At 46.9% G+C, this 20,086-nt stretch overlaps 1 protein-coding gene across 2 annotated transcripts in view; it reads left to right on the forward strand.

The window, feature by feature from the left end:
- FAM178B (family with sequence similarity 178 member B) overlaps positions 1–20,086 on the forward strand; it is an 819,452-nt gene that overhangs the window by 716,733 nt on the left and 82,633 nt on the right. For both annotated transcript variants that reach the window (XM_029604316.1, XM_029604317.1), the window contains one exon: positions 3,758–3,913. In XM_029604316.1, the coding sequence (XP_029460176.1) occupies positions 3,758–3,913 (156 nt within the window). The remainder of the gene's footprint in view (positions 1–3,757; positions 3,914–20,086) is intronic.

Below are 20,086 nucleotides of genomic sequence, written 5' to 3' on the forward strand. Positions count from 1 at the left end.
GACGCTTTCCACGTAGGGAACCCAGACGTCCATATTACAGACCAAGAAGGTACTATAATCAGCCTACCAGACCCAGACCTTCTAGGCCTACCCAGCGCTCTCAGGCCAGGCAACCAAGAACAGCCCGTACCCAGCCTCCTCGACAGACTGGTCCAGCTACGGGTTTTTGAACACAAATCCAGAGATCAGACCCACCCTCCTAAACCCCAAACAACACCTACCAGTGGGAGCAAGGATTTCCTATTTCCACACAAATTGGGGAAACATAACAACAGACCAATGGGTACTTTCCATTGTAGCTCACGGTTACAAACTAAATTTTCTCTCAATTCCTCCAGAATTCCCACCAACTTCCTACCCACAACAAAATTCACAAATAATTCAATTACAAATAGAATTATCCACCCTCCTGACAGCCAGGGCCATTCAACCAGTGCCCAGGTCTCAGCAGGGCAGAGGATTCTACTCCAGATATTTCCTCATTCCAAAGAAAACTGGAGGCCTACGTCCCATCCTAGACCTCAGAAATCTCAACACATTTCTAAAGAAAGAAAAGTTCAGGATGGTCTCCCTAGGCACAATGCTTCCACTTCTTCAAGCAGGAGATTGGCTCTGTTCTCTGGATCTTCAAGATGCTTACGCCCATATTCCAATATACCCGCCTCATCGCAAGTATCTACGCTTCAAGGTGGGCCTTCAACATTTCCAATACAAAGTACTCCCATTCGGCCTAGCTTCTGCTCCCAGAGTGTTCACCAAATGTCTGGCAGTAGTAACAGCACACCTACACAAAGAAGGGGTACATGTTTTCCCATATCTGGACGACTGGCTCATCAGAAGCCAAACTCAACAAGGAGCAATACAGTCTCTCAACAAAACTATTGCTCTATTGCACTCCATGGAATTTCTCATCAGTTATCCAAAATCACATCTAACTCCAAACCATCTCCTACAATTCATAGGAGCAGATTTGAACACCAACCTCTCAAAGGCATTTCTACCAGAAGATCGAGCAAACACACTGTCTCTACTGGCAAACTCGATTCACTCCAAGAAACAAGCAACAGCTCATCAGTTTCTAACATTACTAGGCCACATGGCATCCACAGTTCATGTCACTCATATGGCAAGGCTGGCCATGAGGGTAACTCAATGGACCTTAAGATCACAATGGATCCAAGCCATTCAACCACTTTATTCTCCAATTCAAGTAACCCACCAACTACGTTCTTCTCTACTGTGGTGGGTGAACAAGGACAATTTGTGCAAGGGCCTACCCTTCCAACAACCAGTTCCACAAATAACTCTGACTACAGATGCATCCACCTTGGGTTGGGGAGCTCACATAGGCAATCTCCAAACACAAGGAACATGGACAAAGCTCGAAGCAACATTTCAAATCAATTTCTTGGAACTTCGAGCTATACGTTATGCTCTGCATACCTTCAAGGACTGCCTTACAAACAAGACTGTGCTGATCCAAACAGACAACACAGTAGCCATGTGGTACATCCACAAACAGGGAGGGACAGGCTCGTACCTCCTTTGTCAAGAGGCAGCTCAGATATGGGGCTGGGCCTTGAACAACTCCATGTTTCTCAAGACCACTTACCTAGCGGGCATTCACAATGTAATGGCTGACAGACTCAGTCGTCAATTCCAACCACACGAATGGTCCCTGGATCCCACAGTACTGACCAGGATTTTTCAACGTTGGGGACAACCAACAGTAGACCTCTTTGCATCACACCTGAATCACAAAGTGGACCACTACTGTTAACGATACAATCTGAACAACAAGCCATCCAAGGACGCATTTGCTCGCCCTTGGACCTCAGGCCTGTTATATGCGTATCCTCCGATACCACTCATAACCAAAACACTAGTGAAGCTACAACAGGACAAGGGGACCATGATTCTCAGAGCCCCATATTGGCCTCGACAGGTATGGTTTCCCACACTGCTGGACCTCTCAGTCAGGGATCCAATTCGCCTGGGAGTAGCTCCCACTCTCATAACTCAGGATCAGGGTCGGTTGCAACATCCCAACCTCCAATCCCTATCCCTGACAGCTTGGATGTTGAAAGCTTAATCTTACAACCACTCAATCTTTCATCCAATATATCCCAAATTCTGATAGCTTCACGTAAACCTTCCACAAGGAAGAACTACGCTTCCAAATGGAAGAGATACAGCTTGTGGTGCAAACAAAAAGACATTAATCCTTTCACTTGCTCTACAAAGTCTTTATTAGACTACTTGTACCATCTTTCAGAATCCGGTCTACAGACTTCATCTGTAAGAGTACATTTAAGTGCTATCTCAGCTTACCATAACAAAGTAGGAGATGCACCTATCTCTACACAACCTCTTATCAGCAGGTTTATGAGAGGTTTATGAGAGGTTTAATTCACCTAAAACCACCAATTAGACACCCAGTCACACAATGGGATCTAAATTTGGTTTTAACAAGACTCATGCGTTCTCCTTTTGAACCCATTGACTCCAGTGACCTAAAATTCCTTACATGGAAAACTATCTTCCTCATAGCCATTACATCAGCTAGAAGAGTTAGTGAGTTACAAGCACTTGTCACATATGAACCCTACACTAAGTTCTTACATGACAGAGTGGTTCTCCGTACTCATCCTAAATTCCTTCCTAAGGTAGTTACGGAATTCCACTTAAACCAATCTATAGTTTTACCCACATTTTTTCCAAGGCCTCACTCTCACCAAGGAGAGAGGGCCTTACACACCTTGGACTGCAAGCGTACTCTGTCTTTCTACTTAAACCGCACTGCAGTTCACAGGAAATCCAATCAGCTTTTTGTTTCTTATGACCCAAACAAGCCAGGTAAAGCAGTGGGTAAACATACTCTATCCAACTGGTTAGCAGATTGCATACAGTTTTGCTATGAGAAAGCAGGCCTTCCTCTCCAAGGGCGAGTAAAGGCACATGCAGTAAGGGCAATGTCAACTTCCGTAGCACATTACCGTTCAGTGCCAATACTTGACATATGTAAAGCAGCAACATGGAGTTCACTTCACACTTTTGCAGCTCATTACTGTTTGGACAAGCAAGGAAGACAAGATTCAGCCCATGGACAATCTGTCTTAAAGAACTTGTTTCCAGCTTAAACCCAACTCCTTCTACATCCAATGTTATGCGATCCTCGGCTGACTCATTTCAACAACAATATTTCACTACCAAATGACTCAGCCTCTAGCTTGCTAATCACCCATATGTGAGGACTAGCATCCTGCTTGTCCTGGGATAAAGCAAAATTGCTTACCTTGTAATAGGTGTTATCCCAGGACAGCAGGATGTAGTCCTCACAGAACCCACCCGCCACCCCCCGGAGTTGGGCCTTCTATTTTTATTATTCTTTTTTGCTAATGCTTTTGCTACATACTAGACTGAAGAGAGACACCTGTGGCAGAGAATATCATAGCATGCTGGGCATGCTCAGTGGCCTCACTGGGCCAGTCAAAAGTTTCTAGAAACTTTGACAGAAAGTTTTCCTGCCTGGGCTCCGTTCACTGACGTCACCCATATGTGAGGACTACATCCTGCTGTCCTGGGATAACACCTATTACAAGGTAAGCAATTTTGCTTTATCTTTATAGTGATTTGTCTTAGTAAAACAAAACATTTGTAGGAGTATTTTTATTTCTAATTTTCCAGTTTTGTTCTTTTCATCCCTTTTTTGATATTTCTTTCCCCCATATTCTTCTTTTCCATTATTTCTCTTTAGAGTGACCTCCAGCAGTTGTGTGTCCAGTTGGACCGACAGATCACCAGCAACATCCGTGAGAGCCCCCGATTCATGTACCGTAGCAAGCTGAAGAATCTGGCCACGAGCACCTATGTAAAATGGCAGGAACTGCTGTCTCAATGCAGTGCATCCCAGGTACATTTTTCTGATAAATTAACACTTACCCCCTTTCAGTTATGCTGCAAGGAACTAGTCAATTTGGTCAGAGTCCCGTCTGTCCCTAAAGCATTAAGTCCTAGGTTTCAAGGTACCCTGTTTATAGACTCAAAAGTAATATTATATTCTCCAAGGACAAGTTGAATGACCATTTGAATGACCTTGTGAATTGAGCATCTCTCAATGTGTTCTGGAAAAGCTTTTCCAGGCATCTGTGAAATTTCCCATGCAACCACCACCTCATAGAACCCCCTCATTATGTTTTCTTCCATGGCAACATTTGGACAGGAAGTGTGTCTCTTTCAAAGAACATGGTAAGCAGAGTAGGCCAGAGGAATGTACTGACCTACTGCGATGAATACAGGGTAGCACCCCCTAGCAGTCCCTCATGCTGACCTCTAGACAATTCTATATTTGGAGAATAAGAGGTGGAATGAATGCAGAACTTAGTTCTCCCAGGACAAGCAGGATGGTAGTCCTCACATTTATTTATTTTATTTATTTAAAAGTTTTTATATACCGCACTAGGGGTAGTAGTCTATCCATCTTAGCGGTTCACAAGAATTAAAACATTCACAATAGCATCATATGTAACACAAAGGTCATAGCCTACATGAACAGTCATTACATAATAATTATTTGCAACAATTATTGGGAAATATCACAAATATTGAAATAGTCGTTCCGGTATTGATAAAAGTCGCAAATATTGAGAAGGTCATTCAGTTATGTTATATGCACAGGTAAATAAATACGTTTTTAATGCTCTTTTAAGTTCATTACGGTTGACTGTTAATCGGTAGGGATGTGAATCGTTTTTGAACGATTAAAATTATCGTCAGATAATTTTAAAATCGTCCAAAATCGTTAGAGTGCACGATACAATACAAATGCCCCCGATTTATCGTCAGGGGCATTTGTATTGTATCGTTAAATAGGGCGCGGGAAAACCGGCACACCAACAAAAACCCTAAAACCCACCCCGAACCTTTAAAACAAATCCCCCACCCTCCCGAACTCCCCCAAAATGTTTTAAATTACCTGGGGTCCAGTGGGGGGGTCCCGACGCGATCTCCAGCTCTCTGGCCACTGCTGCGTTGAGAAATGGCGCCGGTGGCCTTTTGCCCTTATCATGTGACAGGGCAAAGGTAGCGCCGGCGTCATTTTGGTTCCTGACTCCCGACGTCACGCGTGCAGGAGATCGCCCCCGCTGGACCCCCAGGGACTTTTGGCCAGCTTGGGGGGGTCTCCTGACCCCCACAAGACTTGCCAAAAGTCCAGCGGGGGTCCGGCAGCGACCTCCTGCACGCGGGCCATATTGCCAATCTTCAAAATGGCGCCGGCGCTACCTTTGCCCTCACTATGTCATACGGGCTTCCTGGGGCTTCCTGGGACTCCTGATTTATTTTTTTTTTGTCCTGCCTTTAGCTTCTTGTGGTTTCTGTGGGAGTCAGCTGTCTCCCGAGTGGGAACCTTCTTTCTAACCTCTCCTGGATCATCACACCTACTATAACAGACATACTGGAGGTTGCTGCAATGGGCCATTACAAGTTTTGTGACACCTAGAGGTAGATATTGAGCCGCTTAGCAGCTCAGCTACTTAGCCAGATAAACTTTTGTCAAATTTTGATGCTGATACTTTAGATGCTGCTGTTGATAAATGGCTTAATACTATTGAAACTGTAGTAGATGATTAGGCCTCTTTAAGGCCTAGGAAGACCAGGCGGAAAACCAATGCCCCCTGATGTTATCAAAACACTGGCCATTAAAAAGCATATCCTTGGTAGAGCTAAGGTCCAATGGTGGAGATTTTCCACTGTAGAAATTATGGATTTTTATAAGTTACAGTTGTCAGAATATAGACAAGCCGTAAATCTGGCAAAAGAAGTCATACTATAGCCGCAAAGTTAATGCTGCTGGATATAATGCATGTGAATTATACTCTATGGTTAGACAGCTTTCCCAACCCTCTGCTGATATCATGAGATGTCCTTCAGCTAAATCTAAGCTCTGTGAAGCTTTTGCCACTTTTTTTTTCTAAAGTGTCCACTTTATATGCCTCGTTTACAAAGTCCAGCAATTTTCAGAACAGTGCCCTGATTTCTTCCAATACTTACTGGGACCAATTTACGTATGTCTCTCAAAATGAAATTTTACAAATAAATAAATTTTTCCACTTGTCGTTTAAATCCCTGTCTGACTGCACTTCATAAATGTTGCCGTAAATAGATCATTGAATTCATTACTATGGTTGTTAATTTAACCTTGTCAACAGGACAGTTTCCACTGTCCTTAAAATGTGCTTCGGTACAGATTAGTCTTAAAAAGCCATCTTTAGGCTTCACAGTTTTTTCCAGTTACCAGTCTATCTCTTCTCTCTCTTTTTTGGCCAAAATCATTGAGGCTGCTGTACTGAATCTGCTGTCCCAATTTTTTGATGAACACCATGTTGGACCAACATCAATTTGAATTTCAGAACTTCTGTAACACTGGAACACTGCTACTTTCTAGCTTTGACACTATCTACCAAGAATTTGACTCTGGAATGTGTTATATGTTTATTTTACTAGCTATTAATGCCGCATTCAATAGATTAGATTATGCCACTCTACTTTTGTGTTTGTCGGACATTGGAATAGCTGGCTCAGTACTGGCATGGTTCACATCATACCTTATACAAGAGAAGTGCCTAGGCAAAATTACAAAATAAAAATATTTTTTATTAACAAATAGTACATTTATAACCATTTTTAATATGTTTAATGTGTACACAAACAAACAAACATATTAAAAACTAGACAAAGACATAGAAATAAAAAAATTGCCCAGGTCCTTTTTCTCATCCTCCGATGATTCATCGAGGGAGGAGTCTAATGACTGGGCAATATTGGTAAAAAAAAAAACTGTTTCGTTTGCCCATCCTGTGGCAAATTCTGACATGAATGCTAATTCTAATGTAAATTCTTCTATTAATACTCGTATTAATGCTGTCTCCACAAATGATATACCTGGACCGGATGGTATGCATCCTAGGGTTCTGAAGAAACTCAAAAATGAAATTTCTGATCTATTAGTTAAAATTTGTAACCTATCATTAAAATCATCCATTGTACCTGAAGACTGGAGGGTGGCAATGTAACCCCAATATTTAAAAAAGGCTCCAGGGGCGATCCGGGTAACTATAGACCAGTGAGCCTGACTTCAGTGCCAGGAAAAATAGTGGAAACTATTCTCAAGATCAAAATCGTAGAGCATATAGAAAGACATGTTTAATGGGACACAGTCAACATGGATTTACCCAAGGGAAATCTTGCCTAACAAATCTGCTTCATTTTTTTGAAGGAGTTAATAAACATGTGGATAAAGGTGAACCGGTAGATGTAGTCTATTTGGATTTTCAGAAGGCGGTTGACAAAGTCCCTCATGAGAGGCTTCTACGAAAACTAAAAAGTCATGGGATAGGAGGCGATGTCCTTTCGTGGATTACAAACTGGTTAAAAGACAGGAAACAGAGAGTAGGATTAAATGGTCAATTTTCTCAGTGGAAAAGGGTAAACCGTGGAGTGCCTCAGGGATCTGTACTAGGAGCGGTGCTTTTCAATATATATATAAATGATCTGGAAAGGAATACGACGAGTGAGGTTTTCAAATTTGCGGATGATACAAAATTATTCAGAGTAGTTAAATCACAAGCAGACTGTGATACATTACAGGAGGAGGACCTTGCAAGACTGGAAGATTGGGCATCCAAATAGCAGATGAAATTTAATGTGGACAAGTGCAAGGTGTTGCATATAGGGAAAAATAACCCTTGCTGTAGTTACACGATGTTAGGTTCCATATTAGGAGCTACCACCCAGGAAAAAGATCTAGGCATCATAGTGGATAATACTTTAAAATCGTCGGCTCAGTGTGCTGCAGCAGTCAAAAAAGCAAATAGAATGTTAGGAATTATTAGGAAGGGAATGGTTAATAGAACAGAAAATATCATAATGCCTCTGTATCGCTCCATGGTGAGACCGCACCTTGAATACTGTGTACAATTCTGGTCGCCGCATCTCAAAAAAGATATAGTTGCGATGGAGAAGGTACAGAAAAAGGCAACCAAAATGATAAAGGGGATGGAACAGCTCCCCTATGAGGAAAGGCTGAAGAGGTTAGGGCTGTTCAGTTTGGAGAAGAGACGGCTGAGGGGGGATATGATAGAGGTCTTTAAGATCATGAGAGGTCTTGAGCGAGTAGATGTGACTCGGTTATTTACACTTTCGAATAATAGAAGGACAAGGGGGATTTCCTTGAAGTTAGCAAGTAACACATTTAAGACTAATCGGAGAAAATTCTTTTTCACTCAACGCACAATAAAGCTCTGGAATTTGTTGCCAGAGGAGGTGGTTAGTGCAGTTAGTGTAGCTGGGTTCAAAAAAGGTTTGGATAAGTTCTTGGAGGAGAAGTCCATTAATGGCTATTAATCAAGTATACTTAGGGAATAGCCACTGCTATTAATTGCATCAGTAGCATGGGTTCTTCTTAGTGTTTGGGTAATTGCCAGGTTCTTGTGGCCTGGTTTTGGCCTCTGTTGGAAACAGGATGCTGGGCTTGATGGACCCTTGGTCTGACCCAGCATGACAATTTCTTATGTTCTTATGTTCTCACTTTTTAAGATGTCAGAATTGCAAGCATTGAGGTTCTTGGTCACACACTCCTTAAGACACCATTTGTTTCAAAGGCTGTCATCAACCTTGGCACCTGGAATAGACACTTGTCCGGTTTTCAATCTGTCCTCAAATATATTATCTTTGGATGAATTAATAAAGGACTATCATTCATTCCCATGATATTTCATGATTCATTTTGGACTTGTATTGAGTTGTTTACATTTTTCCATCGTTTAAAAATTACTAAATTTGTTTAACTTGTACTGAAGTTTTAGCCAGGTCGATATTCATAAGGTGCTCTGAATGGATGCCTCCCAAACCACATGATCCATCTATAGTAGTGTTTTAAAGATTGGTGTTACAAGATCTGGCTGTTTTAGAACAATCCTGCCAGTTTTATATTCCCAACTTTTCTAAAGCTGAACGGTCATCTATTTCCAACCTTCGTAAGAATCGGTCTACTGATATCAAATCGGCCAATAAGGAAGCATGGATAGTGATTTTGGATCTGAGTCAATATATTTCTGAGGCTCTGTGTCAGCTATCTGACCCTGAATTTTATCATTCTTTATCTCAAGGTCCTACAAAGGGTATACAATGTGAAATTTATAGAAACATAGAAACATAGAAATGACGGCAGAAGAAGACTAAACGGTCCATCCAGTCTGCCCAGCAAGCTACGCACTTTATCCTTTTTTTTTTCCTTTTTCTCTCTCCCACCTGTTACTATTTACTGTTACTTCCAGTACCCTCCAGCCCTAATTCCCCTCCACCCCACCACCAATGTAGAGAGCAGTGCCGGATCTGCATCCAAGTGAACATCCAGCTCAATTAGGGGTAGCAACTGCTGCAACAAGCAGGCCACACCCCTGCCCCATACTCTTACCCACCCCTGGTTTTGTTTTTTTTTTGTTTTTGGGGGTTTTTTTGTTTGTTTGTTTGTTTTTTTGAGATGGCAGCCCCTCCATCCTTCCTCTCCGTGAAGGTGGAACACCAACCACTGGCATCCCGCTCCGTGAATGCCTCTGTGGCTACTGCCGCTCCGTGCAGTGTTTTGCTGCCTCCTCTTTATTCACGCCCTCTAGACTTGATGGATCCACAGTGTTTATCCCACGCCCCTTTGAAGTCCTTCACAGTTTTAGACTTCACCACTTCCTCCAGAAGGGCATTCCAGGCATCCACCACCCTTTCCGTGAAGAAATACTTCCTGACGTTGGTTCTTAGTCTTCCTCCCTGGAGCCTCAGCTCATGACCTCTGGTTCTGCTGATTTTTTTCTGACGGAAAAGGTTTGTCGTTGTCTTTGGATCATTGTTTTTCAAGTATCTGAAAGTCTGAATCATATCACCCCTGCTCCTCCTTTCCTCCAGGGAGTACATATTTAGATTCTTCAATCTCTCCTCGTATGTCATCCGATGAAGACTCTCCACCTTCCTGGTCGCCCTTCTCTGTACCGCTTCCATCTTGTCTTTGTCTCTTTGTAGATACGGTCTCCAGAACTGAGCACAGTACTCCAGGTGAGGCCTCACCAAGGACCTGTTCAAGGGGATAATCACTTCCCTTTTCTTACTCTATATTCCTCTCTCTATGCAGCCCAGCATTCTTCTGGCTTTTGCTATCGCCTTGTCGCATTGTTTCGCAGACTTCATATCATTAGACACTATCACCCCAAGGTCTCTCTCCTGGTCGGTCCCCCCCCCCCCCCCCCCCCCCATCGAATACAGTTCATTCGGATTTCCACTCCCCATATGCATGACTTTGTATTTCTTGATGCCCTCTGAGCCAACACCCGTGCCAATGCCGGCACCGAGGCTGATGCCGCCGTCAATGCCAATACCGACGCCAGACCTTTCAATCTTCTCACCAATCCTGTCGAAGCTCGATGCCCTCATTGGTGCTCTCCCCACACAACCAAAGACACCGCAAATACTGATACCCGTGAGTGAAGATGAGGCCTCCGGGGTTTCTCCCATGCCTGAACCTATTCCAAAACCATCTGGGATTTCTCCGCCGAGAATTCCGGTATCTCCATTGATGCCTTTTTCTCCTCCATCGATGCCACTGCAAAAGCCATCGATGCCATTGATGCATTTGTTCATACCTCACTCTACTCCTCCATGATGCCCTTCATCAGACACCTGGGAGGAGGGAGACACGGATTTTTCATCAGAAGATGTACTGTCTGAGCCATCCCCACCTGAGGAAAGGAGGACGTCACCTTCAGAAGACCTCTTCTTTTCAAACTTTGTGAAAGAGATGGCTGATACCATCCCCTTTCAACTAGTGGCAGAAGAGGACACCAGGCAGAAGACCCTGGACGTTCTGCAGTTTATGGATCCTCCTAAGTAATTTTTAGCAATTCCAGTACATGAAGTCATGGTGGACCTGCAATACAGACTGTGGGAGCACCCATGTTCAATCCTACCGGTGAATAAGAGGATGGACGCCACCTACCTAGTTCAGCATATTCCAGGTTACCAGAAGGCCCAACTCCCACACCAATCTGTGGTGGTAGAATCTGCCCAAAAGAAGTCGAAGAGGATACGACCCCACTCATTGACACCTCCTGGCAAAGAACAAAAGTTCTTAGATACTAGGGGCAGGAAGGACTTTCAAGGCTCAATGCTTGTTTCCAGGATAGCGTCATATCAACTATATATGACTCAATATCAACGCAACCTCTGGAAGCAGATGCAACAACTATCTGAGACTTTGCCTGAACAGTATCAAGACTCAGTAAATGATATAATACACAAGGGCCTAGAAGCAGGCAAACATGAGGTCCGTGCAGCCTACGATAGTTTTGAAACCTCATCCAGGATGGCTGCAACTGGAATCAGTGCACGTAGGTGGGCCTGGCTGAAGGCCTCTGACCTCAGGCCTGAGGTTCAGGAAAAGCTAGCAGATTTGCCTTGTGCTGGTGACAACCTTTTTGGAGGAAAGGTTCAGGATGCAGTGGCACAATTAAAAGAACACTCTGAAACTCTGCACCAGCTCTCTGCTGTTCCAACAGAAACACCAGCCCGCGGTCGTTGTCCCCCGGGAGGAGCCTATGAGGACCCGAGCTGCTGGGACTTAGGCGAGACCCCGTGGTGGGCGAAGAACCGGATACCTGTGGATGAAGAGAAGCCAGAAGTCAGTGGACGAGCCAAAGTCGGAAGTCAGGAGTCAGAAGCCGAAGACAAACGCAAGGATGGAAGCTGAAGGTAGAAGTCAGTGGACAAGCCAAGGTCAGAAGCCAGGAGTCAGAAGCCGAAGTCAAAGCCAAGGACGGAAGCAGAATCAAAAGTCCAAGAACGGAAGCCGGAGTCAAAACCCAGAAGTCAGAAGCTGAAGACAAGATCAGGGATCCGAAGCAGCAACTAGCAACTCTATCCAGAGTTAACCTCGTTGCAAGGTAAGAGCCTAGCTGCAGGATTTAAGTATCCCTGCAGCGTCTGACGTTATCTGGAGGCAGTCCTGTGGTTTCCTGCGCTAGCCCCTTTAAATTCTGAGCCCCTGCGCGCGCGCCTAGGGGACGGGGCCAGACGCGGCGGATCGCCGGCTTCTCCCTCGAGGAGGGAGCGCCGAGGCCAGGACGGGCCATGTCGGCGTTCCAGCGGCCCAGGTCGGCCTTAAAATAAGTGGAGGTCCCGGGGCACGGCCCAGGGCCGTAACACTAGACGACATCTTGATATTCTCACAGGACCTGCAATCCCAGAGGAGGATGTCAAAAGAGTTCTGCAGAGACTTTGTGAGAACCGCTTATACGCCAAGTTGACTAAAAGTGAATTCCACAAGGAATCCGTGCCCTTCTTAGGGTACATTGTCTCAAACAATGGTTTCCAGATGGACCCTCAGAAGCTTGAGAGTATTAAAAAATGGACACAACCCACTGGCCTAAAAGCTCTAAGACGATTTTTGGGATTTACAAACTACTACAGAGCCTTCATCAAAGATTACTCTTCATTGACTGTTCCATTAACAGCGATGACTAAGAAGGGAGCCAAGGTTGCCACTTGGTCTATGGAAGCCGTGACAGCATTTCAGAAGTTAAAAGACGCCTTCTTAAGCAAACCGTGTCTCCGCCATCCGGACCCTACACGACCCTTCATTGTGGAGTCCGATGCTTATGACGTTGGTGTAGGAGCCGTGCTAAGCCAGACCAGTGACTCTAAGATCTTGTACCCCTGTTCATTCTTTTCCCAACGCTTCTCGCCAGCGGAGAAGAACTAAGGCATTGGGGTTAAAAAATTGCTGGCAATAAAGATGGCATTCGAAGAATGGCGCACCTGGCTTGAAGGAGCACAACATCAGATCACTGTCTTTACTGATCATAAAAATCTGGAGTACCTCCGTCACGCTCAACGCCTAAACCATAGACAGGCAAGATGGTCCCTGTTCTTCAACAGATTTGACTTTGTGCTGAAATATCGCCCTGGTGATAAGAATGTCAGAGCGGACGCTCTATCTCGCTCTTTTCTCTCTGAAGACATACCTGATGAACCCCAGCATATCATCGACCCGAAGAGAGTTATTCTGATATCCGGTACCTGCAGGCAAGACCATTGTACCTCACAATTTAAGGAAGAAATTGCTAGCATGGGCTCAGAACTCGAAACTGGCCGGACACCCTGGTCAACGGCAAACACTGGCTAAGCTACAGAAGTACTATTTGTGGCCCACCATGAAGGAAGACACTCTTGAATACGTAGCTTCCTGTTCCAGTTGTGCCAGACAGAAACCTCCGCCCAAATGTCCTTGGGGCCTGCTTCAACCCTTGCCAGTACCAGACGAGCCCTGGACCCACATTGCAACAGATTTTGTGGTGGACTTGCCACTTTCTGGAGGTAACAATACCATCTGGGTGACAGTGGATCGATTCTCGAAGATGGCTCACTTTGTGGCTCTCCCAGGCTTGCCTTCAGCCATGGAACTTGCTAAACTATTCATCAGTCACATCTTTCGCCTACACGGCATGCCAAAACACATTGTTTCCGAAAGAGGAGCTCAATTTACAGCCAAGTTCTGAAAAGCCTTGTGTAAGAAATTCAACATCACACTTGACTTCACCTCTGCGTACCATCCTCAGTCGAATGGCCAAACTGAGAGAATGAATAGAACTCTCAAACAGTTCCTCCGCTCCTATGTTGGTACACGACAGAATGAGTGGGCTGAACTGTTGCCCTGGGCTGATTTCGCCATCAATTCGCATCCAGCATCATCTACTGGATCTACACCATTTGAAGTGGTCTACGGACGACAACCCTTACCACCTTTACCACTTCCACTTTCAGTGTTGTCCACCGGCAGCTCTATCTATTGCCAAAGATATACAGCAGCTCTGGAGAGAGACTAGAGATGCTCCAAAAAGCAGGACAAAGGGCAAATAAAGGCTATGACGCTCACCATTGCAAAGCTCCTGAATTTCAGCCTGGTGATAAAGTCTGGCTATCTAGCAAACATCTAAGACTCAAGCTTCCATCTGCTTGATTTGCTCCATGCTTTGTCGGACCCTTTCCCATCCTCTGATGATTGAGCTCACTTACCTACATTCTGAAACTTCCTCCAGCTATGAAGATTCATAATGCGTTCCATGTTTCGCTGCTGAAACCGCTTGTTCTTAGCAAGTTTTCCACCAAAACACCTGAACCTACTCCTGTTGATGCAGAAAAAGACATAGAGTACAAGGTTGATGCCATCCTTGATGTAAGAAAGAGAGGCAGAGTTTGGGAATACCTCCTGTCATGGGAGGGATACGGACCAGAAGAAAACTCTTGGGAAACTTTGGCTAATATCATGGACAAAGAGATGCTTCATCAATTTCATCAATCGCATCCTCAAAAACCAAGACCAGGTAGGGGGTCTGGAGGGGGCCCTTTGAAGGGGGGTACTGTTGCGTCCATCGGTCTCAGACGGCTTCGACCTCTGTGCCTCACCTTTCTTCCTTCTCTCTCCACAAGCCTTGGGAAGATGGCTGCTGCTGCGTCATCATGCCGCTCTCTCTGGTGTCCCCGGAACGGCTACAGCTACGGTGTTCGCCATGTTTCTCCTGAGGGCCTCCTAGGGTGTGCGCGCGTATGCCACCCACGTCTTTATCCACATCATGGCGAGAACCTCGGGGGCGGCCCCTCTGAGTGATGTCACACCATCCGGGTATTTAGCCTGCCCTTCGTTTGCTAACATACTGAGTTAGCAAGGATTGGAATGCCTCCAGTCTAAGCTATTCTGCCGCTTCCTTGCTGCTGCTGGAAGTTCTCTCTGCCCTCCGGGACATTCACCTCTAACCTGGGTACCCGCTCCTTGGGGGCCCTATGCTTTCTTTCAGGTGCCTGTCTGGGATACAGGGTACTCGCTCCTCGAGGGCCTGCTCTCCCTGCCTTGGTGCCTGCAAACCAACTACTTCTGCCTGCCAGGATCTTCAACAAATACAGCTATCTATTCAGTGAGTAAACTAACCTTGTCAGCTTGTCTCACCTCCAGCTTCAGTGCTGCGAGTCTACTTCCGGGACTCTCTCTTCTACCCAGCACAGCCTACCATCATTGGAGTGTGGGATGGGTCTCCTCTGCCAAGGACCCCTGGACTACTCTACTGGGTTATCTCACTGCTGCCACCCCTGGGCAGTACCACCAAGCTGTATAATAAACACGAGTTCTCTGTGTCTGCGTGTATAGAGTCTAGCCTAGTATTGCGGTTCCTCAAGGGGCTCCTCCCGGTGGGAGTGGCCATCTCCACAGTACCCAAGAATCCACTCAAACACCTCAAAACCATAACACAGAGTTGAACACCATAATATCAAGAGTCTTCCTCCTAGAGGACCAGGCAGAGACACTCTCCTCATTAGCGAAATCTCTGCGCACAAAAAAACAGGCAACAGCACATCAGTTTCTAACTCTACTCAGCCACATGGCCTCCACAGTTCATGTCACTTCTATGGCCAGATTAGCCATGAGAATAACCCTATGGACATTAAGATCACAGTGGATGCAAGCCATTCAACCACTGTCGTCTCCAATTCAAATAACCCACCAACTACGTTCATCTCTCTGGTGGGTGAACAAGAACAACTTGTGCACAGGCCTACCCTTCCAACAACCAGTTCCGCAAGTAATTTTAACTACAGCTGCATCCACCTTAGGTTGGGGACTACACATAGGCAATCTCCAAACTCAAGGTACTTGGACAAAACTCGAAGCAACATTTCAATTCAATTTCCTAGAGCTTTGAGCTATACATTATGCTCTGCATGCGTTCAAGGACTGCCTTTCACACAAGACTATTCTTATACAGATAGACAACACAGTAGCCATATGGTACCTGAACAAACAGGGAAGTACGGGCTCATATCTCTTGTTAAGAAGCCGCACAGATTTGGCACTGGGCTCTGACTCATTCCATGTTTCTCCGGGCCACTTATCTAGCAGGCATCCACAAATTTGTCGCAGATCGCCTCAGTCGTCAGTTCCATCCCCACGAGTGGTCCCTGGATCCTTTGGTAACGACCAGAATATTCCAACGCTGGGGCCAACCAACCATAGACCTCTTTGCATCCGAACTGAATCACAAAGTGAATAACTTCTGCTCCCTATACCAGCGGACAAGCAAGTACGCCAGGGATGCCTTTGCTCACCCCTGGAATTCAGGTCTTCTATACGCGTATCCCCCGATACCGCTAATACCCAAAACACTAGTAAAGCTACAACAGGACAAAAGGGGCAGTGATACTCATAGCCCCATATTGGCCTCGACAAGTGTGGTTTCCCATACTTCTTAACCTCTAGATCAGAGAGCCAATTCGCCTGGATACAGCTCCCACTCTCATAACTCAGGATCCGGGTAGGTTGCGCCATCCCAACCTTCAATCCCTATCTCTAACAGCCTGGATGTTGAAAGCTTGATCCTACAACCACTCAGTCTTTCTACTAATGTGTCTCAAGTGCTCATAGCTTCACGTAAACCTTCCACACGAAACACCTATCGGTCTAAGTGGAAATGATTCATCACGTGGTGTGCACAGAAAAGTATTGACCCCTTTTCCTGCCCCACATCATCTTTATTAGACTATCTCTGGCACATTTCAAACTCTGGTCTCCAGACCACGTCAGTAAGGGTACATTTAAGTGCTATCTCAGCTTATCATCATACAATAGGGGATGCACCGATATCAGCACAATCCCTTGTCAGTGGTTCCCCGTACATACCAGGATCATTCCAGACGGTGGGTTATGTTCCATGTCCAGCAGATGGAGTCAGAACACAAAATTCCCAGGGGAGGAACCATATAACCACGCCTCCCCTGTAACAGCTCTCAGTAACGTTCTGACTCCAGCAGATGTGAGCAGGGGACTTGTGGTCCCCAGCTTGTTAGCTTAGGGCTACCTCCTCAGGGGGATCAAGTTTAAAAAAAAAAAAGGAAGTTTTAAATTTACAGTTTAGGTCACTTTGCTAAGGCTTCTCTTACAGCAGGGGGAGAGCTCTCCGCTGGTGCTGGCTCATCGCTCTCTAGCCTGGTGAATTGCTGACAGGCTGTTGCCTGTTTTCTTTCTTTCTTTTCTCATTTTCCTCACTGAGGGCTCAGTTGGGGTAAGTGTATTTTTGTTTCATCTTCTTTTTCAGCAGAAGACTGCAATTTTTTGGACTCCATTCGGCTCTCTGAGGTGAAAGTCGGGAGCGCCGGCCTCTCCCTCCTGACCCAGGTTTTCCCCCCTCCCTTTTGGGGAGCGACCGACGTCCCGACCTGCGGCCCAGCGAAGCACCATTCCCCGGGGCCGCCTGCTGTCGGGAGGGTAATTCCCCGTCAGTTCTTCTTCAGGTCGGTGGGGGACCGCGGCAAGCGTCCGTTGCCAGGTCGGCACTCATTTTAGGCGCGAGCCACCTGTAGAGCTCCTCCCCCCCTCTCTCTCTCCCTGCGGCGATGCAGTCCGCGGCGCCTTGTGAGGGCTCCGACAGGGCCGGATTATTTTCTGAAGAGGGTCTGTGCTCAGGCTGTTTCCCCGAGGGGGAATGTGCGCCAGCTACTAACAAGGACGTTTGAGCTGCAGACCGCATGGGAAGGAAGCACCAGGCCCCGTTCCCTCTCAACGCGGGAACGGCGGCCATTTTGTTGCAAGATTCTGATGCCGCGCTTTCTGAGGAGGACACAGATAATCCGTTCCCCACTTCTAGGCCCGTTTTGGACCCTTACTCCGAGTCTAATCCTGGTAGGCAGAGGGGGGATCCCCCGGTGGGTGACCCCTCAGGATGCCAGGCTTTTTCCCCTGAATTCATAGTCCTGATGCACAGGGCTTTTCTTCAGAGCAGAGACACGACCTTCGGGACCTGGGAACCCTCTCCCCCCAAGTTACCATGTCCTACCCCCTCCTGGGTGGGACCCTCCCTCAGGCTCGCCCCCCTTTAGTAGGCGGGGGAGCGGGGACATCTCGTGGCCCTACCGGGACACCATCGATAATACAGACTTCGTCGGGGGAAGGACAATCCCAGGACCCTGACGTGGACGACCCCACCTTGGCGGCCCAGGTGGAGGGCAACGACCCTAGGGTCCTCCGCATCTTCCAAGCGGCGGAGTTAGATGACCTCATTCCCTACATCCTCCAGGAAATGGATATTGATCCCCCTCCGGAACCGGTGGGGCCTGACCCTGCTCTCAAGAAGGGGGGACCCCCCTCCTAGCAGGACTGCGGCCTCTAGCCAAGTCTTTTCCCACTCATCACAAGATCTTGCAGTTGATCACTCGGGAATGGGATTCCCCGGAAGCCAACCCTAGGGTCGGCAGAGCCATGGAAAAATTGTATCCTCTGCCGGCCGATTTTTTGGAAATTTTCAAAGTTCCCGCTGTAGATTCTGCTGTATCAGCGGTCACAAAGCATACCACTACTCCTGTCACTGGAGGGACGGCATTGAAGGATATGCAGGATCGGAAGCTGGAGGTTTACCTCAAGCGTATCTTTGAGGTCTCGGCCTTAGGGATGCGGGTGGCTATCTGCAGTTCCCTCGCACAGCGAGCGGGTCTTCGGTGGGTGCAGCAGCTTCTCACCTCCCAGTCCTTACCAGACGCTGAGGTTCACCAGGCGGACAGACTGGAAGCCGTGGTTGCCTATGGAGCGGATGCTTTATATGATCTTTTAAGGGTCCTAGCCCGAACCATGGTGGTGGCGGTCTCAGCGCGTCAGCTCCTTTGGCTTCGCAATTGGTCGGCTGATGCCTCTTCCAAGACACGTTTGGGGTCCCTTCCTTTTAAGGGTAGGTATCTTTTTGGTGAAGACTTGGATCAGATCATCAAGTCCCTTAATGAGAACGCGGTGCACAAGTTGCCCGAAGATCGACCCCGTTCGTCAAGATCATATAATTATTCCAGAAACCGTTATCGTAACCAGCGGAGAGCGCGTCCTCAGAGGCAACAGCCACCTCAGGCTCCCTCTTCTCGTTTGCACTCCTGGAACCGGCCCTTTCGTGGGCGCTGACAGGGTAAGGAAGCGCAGGGCACTGGTACATCCGCTAAATCTACCCAATGATGCCAGACGGACCCGTGAGGTGGTCCCTCGACTGGGGGGTCGCCTTGCTCTCTTCTACGAAGAGTGGGTCCAAATCACGTTGGATCAAAGGGGTTCTGGATATTCTAAGACGCGGTTACGCTTTGGATTTTGTTTGCGCTCCTCGGGACCGGTTCCTGTTTTCCCCTTGCGGGTCCTTAATCAAACAGGGAGCCGTGCGGCAGACCCTCGATCGTCTCCTTCAATTAGGGGCCATAGTGCCGGTGCCAGCCGCCGAACTGGGCCGGGGGCATTATTCAATCTACTTTGTGGTTCCCAAGAAGGAAGGTACTTTTCGTCCTATCCTGGACCTCAAGCAGGTCAACCGGTCCCTCAGAGTCCCTCGTTTCTGCATGGAGACACTCCAGTGTTAGCGGCAGTTCATCCGGGAGAATTCTTGGCTTTGTTGGATCTCACGGAGGCGTATCTCCACATACCAATTTGTCAAGCTCATCAGCGTTACTTACGCTTCAAAATTTTGGGTCAACACTTCCAATTTCGCGCTCTTCCCTTTGGCCTGGCCACAGCTCCATGGGTTTTCACGAAGATCATGGTGGTAGTGGCGGCAACCTTGCGCAAGGAAGGCATCCTTGTGCATCCTTACCTAGACGATTGGCTCATCCGTGCAAAGTCACGAGCGCAGTGTATCCTCGTAGTCGACAGAGTGGTACAACTTCTCCAGTCTCTGGGGTGGATTGTCAACTTCACCAAGAGCAGCCTGGTCCCGTCCCAGTCGTTGGATTTTCTGGGAGCTCACTTCGACACCAAGAATGCCAGGGTTTTTCTGCATCCGGACAGAGCTCATTCTCTGCGTCAGCAGATTCAAGGATTTATGGCGCTCGAGACGCCCACTGCCTGGGACTACCTGTAGGTACTGGGGACCATGGCCTCGACCATCGATCTGGTTCCTTGGGCATTTGCGCATCTGAGGCCTCTGCAGAGATCCCTACTCTCCCGGTGGCAGCCGGTGTCGAGAGATTTCCAGGCAAT

The sequence above is a fragment of the Rhinatrema bivittatum genome, chromosome 5 (genome assembly GCF_901001135.1).
Source record: "Rhinatrema bivittatum chromosome 5, aRhiBiv1.1, whole genome shotgun sequence".
NCBI classification, from domain to species: Eukaryota; Metazoa; Chordata; class Amphibia; order Gymnophiona; family Rhinatrematidae; genus Rhinatrema; species Rhinatrema bivittatum.